Genomic DNA, 9,613 nt, shown 5'->3' on the forward strand with positions numbered 1-9,613 from the left:
GTCGGGTACAATATTTTCTTCTTTTTTTTGCGCGGGCGGTTAGTTGAAAACGTCGGTCGGATGCGCGTTGTTTATACATGACCCGCGCATCACTGGTTGGTATTCAGCTTATCGCTAAAATGTTCTTCTTCCTGCGTTGGCTATCTTTGAAGCGAGTCAACATTTTAACAACAGCCCTATATATTTAGTCAATGAATCCAGCATATTATGATTTTGACAGACATGTGCTTAAGTAGCAACACATTGCTCTTGTTTTAATGTCTGGTTGTAGCCTACTTTTACCTTTACAGCAGCGACAGACCCTGGAAGCTTCGATCATGCACGAGATTTTTATGCAGATGTGGCAAACCTCGAGTCAGTTCATTAGTGTAATCTTCTTGTTCTTGTTGTTGCTATTTTACGGCGGTTCGCATCCAACTTTTGGTGCATTTCCGCCACCTTCTGCTCCGGAGTGTGGAACAGAAAATAGGTTTACAGACTAAATCCCCCTCTCCCACTCACACACACACCTCATCCCATTCATTCTGCATGTTAATAATTATAATAGTAATAACAACAATTATTACTAACACCACAATTACAACATCAATATTTATACTTTATTCATAAGTGTAATAGCGTAAGCTTCTGTTGTTATCCACCTTTTTCCTGGTTAACGAATTTACCCATGATTCATAGCGGGGTTGAACCGGAAGCCGGTTGTCCTTTTCCGGTTCGAAGCTTTATGAAGATCAAGCGCCGCTTGCTCAGAACGCCGCAGTGATGTGCTGGTTAGAAAATATGTGAAATAAGTAGGGCTGCCCCTGCCCGTGCACGACTGAAGTTGGGTTGGAAGTTATGTATACTATATGGGAGAGAATGCTAAACCATAATGAGCGTTTTCGTAATATATTGCCTATTCTGCATCTCAACGCACGCATAAGCTTGCCACAAAAAAACCCGGCAAAAGTAATGATTATGCATTAAACATTTGAATTGTTTATTAATAACTAGTGTTTTCTGTAAGTGTCGACTGCAAAGATAAATTTGATGATGCTGACTCGCCATCTTCGCAGTAGTGAACGTGCCTATAGAGAGAAATGCACACTTCATACGAATTAACCTATACATAAGCAGAGAGCAGCCCATTTCTGCTCGTTTTTAATTATTTTGTTTAAAAGTACACATTTCAAGCTTTCTATAGATATACTTATCATGTATGTGAGGAAAGTAACTTATACGCTGAGTTTCGTTGATTAATAAGACGCGCTCCAGTTCACGCGCCCGCGGCTCCGTGTCCTGTATATCTACTATTTGTGCTTCTTATTTATTATTCCAGGCAATTTGTTGATAAAACATTGATAAAAATGAAGATACAATTTATACTAAACGAAATTCACTTTAAAGAAAGGCTTTCTACAAAACAAAACTTGATAAGTGGTCAAAATCATGTCTGAGCCATTCCAAATGTTTTCGATATATTGGGCATCTTATGATCATATGACTCATCTCATGCGGTTCCCTTTTCATATAATCAACATAGATGAAATACATTTTAAAAAAAACATTATATTGTGAAACTTAAATATAAAACGTATGGGTTTTTTTTTGTTTAACTTATATTTAAGCGTCACACTGCTCCGCTTTGCTCATGTGCTCTGGTGTGTAGCCTATAGCCTTTACATGCATGTGTGCGTGATGTGATGGAGGGGTGCGATTCTCGAATATTAATTGCATAATACCCAGCGATCTTCGAATATTATTTTTGCTTGAAATGCCCATCCCTACTGGTAACGTATTAGCTACACCTTTTTCGTTGGATGCTTCAGTTTTAGCGCAGCTAACCAAAAACGTCTACTCTCTGGTATTGAATGTAGCTGATACGAACCGGACAAAGGCATTCTCTCCTTTTTATCTTATGCTCAAAACACCCAGTTTCTAAAAAGTTTTTTATCTTCTTTGAATTGTTAAAACAACCAGCAACAGCACATGTAGAGCCTGAACTCATTCTCTCACTGCTAATACAGTACGAACCGGAAGTAGGCAACCGGAATCGTCGTCATGGCGGCGCCCATTGTTTAGAGCAGAATAAGGTGGATAGGTCACACGCATCACACACATGACCTGCGTTGGCCAATAGTGAGCCTACGTGTGACGTAGCTCATACGCGATCACACTATGTTAAGGGACTAGAGGCCCACAGAGAAGTAAATGAATAGTTGAAATAAAGTCGTTATTTTTGGGGGGGTTTTGCGCACAAAAAGTATTCTCGTCGTTTGATAAACTTAGGATTGTGCCACTGTAGTCACTTGGACTATTTTAACGATGTCTTTAATAACTTTTCGGGGGAACAAGTGTCAATCCCTTAAGAAGCCTATGGAGGAGTGATCCAGGTCTCAGATTTAATCAAAAATATCTTAATTCGTGTTCTTACGGGGTTGGAACAACATGAAGGTGAGTAACTAATTACTGACAGAGTTTTCATTTTTGGGTGAACTATCCTTTTAAGATACTGCCTTAACGTAATGGCTATGTTTATACAACCGGCCCCAGATAATGATACAGATAAGTATCATGTCCACAAATAGTGGTTGGATAGTACTGTGTGCACTACTGAGTTTATTGAGACAGACAAAAATAAGTGTTCATATATTTTACTACTGTTTCAGCCATACTGGATTCTGAAGTGCACTTCCCCAGCGCTTTATCGACACTTCTATAGGTCACCAGCAGGGGGTGCAAAGAGAGGCAAAATAAATGAACCACATAGCTATTATTAGCATTATGATAATAGCTAGGTATGTTCCTCTGATAAAGATTCTGCTAAAAAAAATCCCTCAGATCGGTACTAACTAACAAAACTCTGTGTCTAATCTATTCCCTGCATACTAACATTAAACAAGCACTAACGTTACATGGTAATTGAGAGCTCTTCTCTTTTAATGAAAGAGAAGAGCTTCTCTTTTACTATTATGCCATTTTTAAACATGTTCACTTTTAAAATATAATTATGGAACCATATACAGTAGCCAATTTACATTAAGATTCTGCTGTTTTCAATTAAACGTATAAGCTTTCATTTTATGTATACATATATTTTCTTTATACACTGTTATTTTCCGCCTTTGTTTTGCTACTGTTAAACTCCTAAAAATATTTTTTTATGATGCGACCGGCCAGTATCCTATTATGCACTTGTACCCTTTAGATTGTTAAAGCAAGACTCTTGTGTTGTTGTTTTTTTAATCTAAGAACAACATAAGTAGGCTATAGATGACCATATACAAATTTAAATATAGCCTAATATACTTTATCTGAGTTTTAAGTGATTGAATAATAACGTCGTATTTTATTATTAACAAATTCAGTAACCTAACCACCCCCCAAAAAGATCTGCACAAATCTTTCAATTTACTTTTTTTTAGTCAAGTTCACAAAATATTTTCTGTACAGACTTTAACATCTATTTATATTGAGCGCATATTGAGACCACTCCTCCAACAACAGTGTCCAAGGGGCATGGCAACATTTACTATGTTATACAAGTGGCATGAGTTGTATGATGTAACCTGAAAATATAAATATCACAGATAACTTTAAATGAACTGTTTTCATGTTACCTGACTGTCTCTTGTATTACACTATAGTTGTATAAATGAATGCACAGATAATGTAGAAACAAATAAGCTGGTGTCAATATTTTGAGCTGCTACTGTTTGTGATTAAATTGGTTGAGGCTTACATGGGCTGACTTTAAAAATGTCTCATGGTTTCAGGGAACCAGGTTACATTATGTAACCTGAGACATTCCCTTTCGAATAGGAATTTATATGCTGCATTAGGGCTGGGCGATATATCGATATAAAAAAATATATCGATATATTTTTAAATGTGATATGGAATTAGACCATATCGCATATATCGATATAGTTCAAATTTGCGCTATGATCCTTGCTCCAAGCAAGCTGCTGACTGCTTTTGTAGAAATATATAGTATATTGTGCATTCTATCAGTAGCAGTTCTGGCGCCTCCGTCTCAACAACAGCATTAGTGTACAACGCGACAAATACTCACATCAAATATTAACACAGAGGAACAGGGACACATCAGCTCAGTGAGTTCACAAAAGTTCATTTTTTGCATTTGCTTTAAAGCCTTGCCGGTTAAACATGTCATTCACTGCTGATGCGCTGTTCTAACATGCGCTTTACTGAGCGCGAACACCCACATGCACCCGCACATGCACTAAAAGCCTGTCTAACAAACAGCGCCTGGTTACTGGACTAAGTTATCTTTCGAGTCTTATTTTGCTAATACTCTCAAAAACACACAAGTTTACATAAGGAAAGTTGGTTATGTCTAAACTGAAAGCAAACCGAGAAAATTGAGAGAAATCTGCTTGCCAAATGCGTGTATAGACGCGTCGCGTACAGGTCTTAAAGAGACAGTAGCCCTAGTAGTAAACATGCAGCTGCTTGTCCTTAAAGGTATAGTTCGCCCAAAAATAAAAATTCTGTCATTATTTATTCACTGTAATGTTGTTCCAAACCTGTATTAATTTATTTCTTGTGCTGAACACAAAATAAGATATTTTGAAGAATGTGGGTCCCCATTGACTTCCATAGGGAAAATATACTATGGAAATCACTGGGGTACATCAACTGTTTGGTTACCCACATTCTTCCAATTAACTTCAACAGAACAAAGAAACTTATTCAGGTTTAAAACAACTTGAGAGAGTAAATGATGACAATTAAAATTTTTGGGAGAACTATCTATTTAATGTTAATAAAACAACAAAAACACAGAGGAAATCACTCACTGCTCTTGACTGAGAACTTTAATAATAGCTTTAATACGAATCAAGGTATAATTTATACAGTGAAGACTATATTTGGCTTTGACTTTGACTGAACATTTGCTCTCACTTTGCGAAAAAAATATCGGGATATATATCGTATATCGATATTCAGCCAAAATATATCGGGATATGACTTTTGGTCCATATCGCCCAGCCCTACGCTGCATCATGGCATTGATGCTGTGGGAATGTTAATACCCACACCGCCATGCCCAGGGATGATGCCTGTTCTACAAGGCTGAGAATCTCTGGCACAGACAACTGTTGAGAACATTCCCTGAAGGTGCTGGGGTTGAATCCGCATCCAAACTGTAAATGTGTGTGGAGGTGACCAGTCTGACGCAGTAGAGGTGCACCCCTGGCAAGAGCTTTTGAAGAAACAACACTCATATAGTGGAGTGGGCCCTAACTCCTAGAAGCGACATCCTGGAGCTCTGGAACTCAGAATTGTTTCAACAACCTCAGTTGATAGAACAGAATATGTGTGCTAGTACCCTTCAGGGGCCAGACCCAAAGTTTTCAAATCTCTGGTTGGGGTTGGTATATTGTCCCCTGCACTTGAAACATAAGGTCTCTCCGGACAGGAATCTCCAATGGAGTGACGTCTAAGAGAGATATAATGTCACAGAAGCAAACTCGGGCTGGTCAGAGCGGAGCCACTGGATGCAGGTGAACTGGATCTTGGCGATCCCTTGAGGAAGAGCTATCAGAGGAAAGGTGTACAGATGCAGCCTCGCCCACATCTGTATCATGGCATCCAGCCCTAATGGAGCTGGTGGTGAGAGGGCAAATTTGAGGGGACAGTGGGTCGTCTTGGAAGTGAACAGATCAACTTCTGGTCTGTCGTACCTCTGCCATATTTGCTCCTCCACTTGTAAATGGATTCGTCTTCCCCCAGGATTCAGCCCCTGCCTCGACAGGAAGTCTTCCCCCAAATTGACATGCCCCAGAATGTAAACTACCCTCAGAGATAACAGTTTGGTCTCTACCCAGAGTAGGATCTACTGCGCCTGCCTAAAAAGGGGGCGCGAACACAACCTGTCCTGGTGATTGATGAAAGAGACTACCGTAGTGTTGCATGTACAGATCAACACATGGTAGCCCCCTATTTGTAGGGGAAAGTGTTTCAAAGCTAGAAATACCGCCCTCATCTCGAGGCAATTTATGTGCCAAGAAAGATGAGGGTCCTTCCAAAGGGCACAAGCTGGGCGGCCATCGAGAACCGCACCCCAACCTGTGAAAGAGGCGTCCGTTGTAAGTGTCTTGCGATGACAACGCGTCCTGAGAGTAGGACCCAGGTTAATAAACCAATGTCCCTTCCAAAGCTGAATACACAGGGAAAAAAGTGTAAAAAGGGTTACAACAGCTTGTCACTAGGGCAGTGATCTTAAAAGGACATCTTTGTACCTTTTTTTTTTAACCACAAAAAGGTTCATAGTAGCACCTTAAGGTATGAATTTGTATTCCACGGTACTAATATACACCTTTACTTTTAGGAGTAAAAAAGGCACAAAGAAGTCCTTTTAAGGGTAATGCGACAAGCTGTTGTACCCCTAAAGGTAATATTTTTACCCCTTTTTTTTCTCTTTGTGAAGGGTACAATGCCCTCTGTGCATAACCCTTATCACTCTGGAAGGATAAAAGTGGAGAAATTATGTTTTCTGACTGGGAGATAGCACACTCTCAAACACATCGTGAGCAAGAACGACATCTCGATGCTGTGCTGCTAGCACTTTTGACAGCGCTAAAATCAGCCAATCGTCGATGTAATTGAGCACACTGATGCCCTGGAGTCACAGAGTAGCAGGGCCGCATCCATGCACTCCGTAAAAGTGTGTGGAGACAAGGCTAGGCGGAAAGGAAGAACTCAAAACTGGTAACCTTTGCCTCCAAAAGTGAACATGAGAACTTCTTGTGTTCTGGCCAAACCTTGATGTGGAGATAAGCATCTTTTAGATCTGTTGTCACAAACCAATCCAATCCTCGGATTGAATTTGGGAGAAAATGAGTTTGAGCCTTAGCATACTGAAACTGTATGTCTGCACAGTATGGTTCAGGCCAGGCATATCTAAAATTTAACTTCCTTTTCTGGGTACTATGAAGTACCGGCGGCTGTAAAAACCTGCCTCTCTCTCTGGAAGAGGTACATTTTCCATGGCCCCTTTTGCCGTAGGTGGAAAGTCCAGGTTCAGAAAGTAAAAGTCCTCCTCAGTATTTTGTTCCAATCACCTGAATTTGCTAATTTGCTAATTAGTTTTTCAGCCAGGAGATAGAACTAATTAGTGAAATCAGCTGGCTGAGTTCATGGGTGGAATAAACATAGGGCAGGACTTTTACTTTAGGAAGCCTGGTACACAATGTAGTGGTGTACCCCTCCATGAGAGGGCTCCCCTGGTTCCTGGTTCACACATCTCCTATATTGAGTTCCTGCCATTATAGACTAACTCTTATTCCTAAATTCACAAACACACACTTTATAATTGTGTCCACACACATGCACTCAACAGAGATGCGGCTCCTGAAGACAGAGAAGCTGATGACGTGCTTTTCAGGTGTCTGTTTATGGTCTCGGTGACGCACATATGCAAAGCGTTAGTAAAACCTCTGTGGTAGCCATGAGCCTCAACAACATAATATGTGACTTTTATACGGTCAATCAATTATGTAGGCTAAAACAACATAATACATTTCATGTAGAGATTCCACATGGTAGTTACTGCTCAAATACTAAAAATAAAATAAATAAAAGTTTCTACTGTAAAATCATGAATCAAGAATTGCTCTATCATATTATTTGTGTGTGTGGTAAATACAAAACCACAATGTTAACAATACTATTCACTCATATTCTTTTGATATTAGAGTAAATATATTCTTTCGATATTACAAAATTAGAAAGAGTTTGAAACCTTTTCAATAGTGGTCTCTGAGTCTTGGGCCCCACTTTTAATTCTTAAAATGACACCCACACATGTCTTTCTATCTCTCTTTTGCTCCCTCCCTCTCAAACACCCAGTGGCATGTACGGCACCCATGTGGTTCAATCTGCGAAGCTTCAACATCTATATAAAATGAGGAGCAGAATTGTTTGTGGAATCCGCAGCTTTAGCAGATGAAAGGTTGATGCCTCACTGAAAGGCAACACGTCTGTGTCTAAGGTATGTTGCAAACAAAAAAAGATGCCACTCAAAATAAATAGCTATCAGTACAACTGCATGATTTACACTGTAAACTTGCTTTAATTAATCTTGTTGTTCTGTTTTAATTTTGTCTTTCAGTTTATGGCAGGGTCCAATGGCACAGCTGGGGATGTTTCATTCATTTATCAGCAAATCTTTAAGGTAGACATAGATGCTGGGCCCAGTACTAAAATTTCAGTGATTTTGTTGATATCCCTGTTCTTCTTTTTTGTAAACTGTATGATGCTCTTTGCTCTAGGAAGCAAGCGCGTATTCCATGAGACGCCACGATACATTCTTTTTGGTCACATGCTTATGAATGACTCTGTGCTTTTAGTGCTCACAACTGCCATGTACACTATGGGAGCATTTTACCTTCAAGTAACCAGAGCCGTCTGCACTTTATTAGTAGTTATCTCCTACTGCTCTTTCCGTAACGGTCCTCTGACTCTCGCACTGATGTCTCTGGAGCGATATGTGGCAATCTGCTTTCCTCTGAGACACTGCAACATCGCCACACCAAAAAGGACTGGAATCGCCATTGGAATCATCTGGCTTCTTAGTTCTATAAATATTATGTCAGACATTATTTTTGTTTTAATTGTCAACCCCAGTTTATTTGTAGATGTCTTATTTTGCACACTAGAGAAATTGTTTTTATTCAAATGGCAGCTGGATAAAACTCAAGCGTTTGATGTTCTTTATTTTGTGTCAGTTGCAGTGATCATCATTTTCACATACATTAGCATTATGATCACAGCCAGGTCTGTTTCCTCTGATAAAGATTCAGCTAAAAAAGCCCTCAGAACGGTGCTTTTGCACTTGATTCAACTGGGACTTTGTCTCACCTCTTTCCTCTATGCCACGATAAACAAAGCACTGTACATGGTGACTGACAGCTCTTTTCTCTTCATAAATCTCAGATATCTAAATTTTCTTATTGTTCTTATGCTGCCACGTTGCCTGAGTCCTCTGATCTATGGCATGAGAGATGAAGCCGTGTGGCCATTGTTCAAATATTATTTCTGCTATCGTTCAGGCAAAGTAAGGCCCTCTGTTTATGTACATTAACTGATTTGAAAAAAGTTGCAATAATAAGGAAACGTGCAATAATAATTATAGCTTACAGCTTACAAGTAAATATTTAAATATGATGAATGCCATATTTAAAAATGTTTGTCTGATAAGGTAGGGAAGGAAACCATATACTTTTACATTAAATTACATTGTTCTGTTTAAAATGAATATAGATTTTTTCTATTCTAATATAGATGATTTTTAAGTGGATTTTATGTCTTACTGCTTAAACAATGCATCCTCTGTTAATTGTTAACAAGCTCTTATAAGAATCTTTCATCATATATGCAGACAGCTTGTATTATGAACATACACTTTGGACTGTTCAATATGTGTGAAACAAAGCAATGTATTGAATTATTAACACTATAAAAAGGTTAACATTTGTCTGTAGAGTTTGTCTTACTGCAATATGAGAGTTTATCTTCAGCAAAGCTAAATGCAATATTTTCTTACAAATTATTGTGCTTCTTGATGTATTATGTTTATATATTGATTCTATCAATAAACATATGA

General features: G+C 38.8%; 1 protein-coding gene across 2 annotated transcripts; it reads left to right on the forward strand.

Annotated features, from left to right (window-relative positions):
- Positions 1-7,872: 7,872 nt before the first annotated feature.
- On the forward strand, positions 7,873-9,186 carry LOC143740986 (odorant receptor 131-2-like). 2 transcript variants are annotated; one of them, XR_013204918.1, is made up of 3 exons: positions 7,928-7,999; positions 8,120-8,182; positions 8,280-8,417. XR_013204918.1 is itself a non-coding variant. In XM_077233212.1 (2 exons), exon 2 carries the CDS (start codon positions 8,123-8,125, stop codon positions 9,089-9,091), a length of 969 nt encoding a protein of 322 aa, XP_077089327.1. In that variant the 5' UTR covers positions 7,873-7,999; positions 8,120-8,122; the 3' UTR covers positions 9,092-9,186. The 2 variants fall into 2 exon arrangements, 1 of the variants encoding a protein (XP_077089327.1); XM_077233212.1 differs by having other exon boundaries at positions 7,873-7,999; positions 8,120-9,186.
- The last annotated feature ends 427 nt before the right edge of the window (positions 9,187-9,613 follow it).

This window comes from Siphateles boraxobius, unplaced genomic scaffold (genome assembly GCF_051911475.1).
Source record: "Siphateles boraxobius isolate OS27281-9 unplaced genomic scaffold, OSU_SipBor_1 18, whole genome shotgun sequence".
Lineage (NCBI taxonomy): Eukaryota > Metazoa > Chordata > Actinopteri > Cypriniformes > Leuciscidae > Siphateles > Siphateles boraxobius.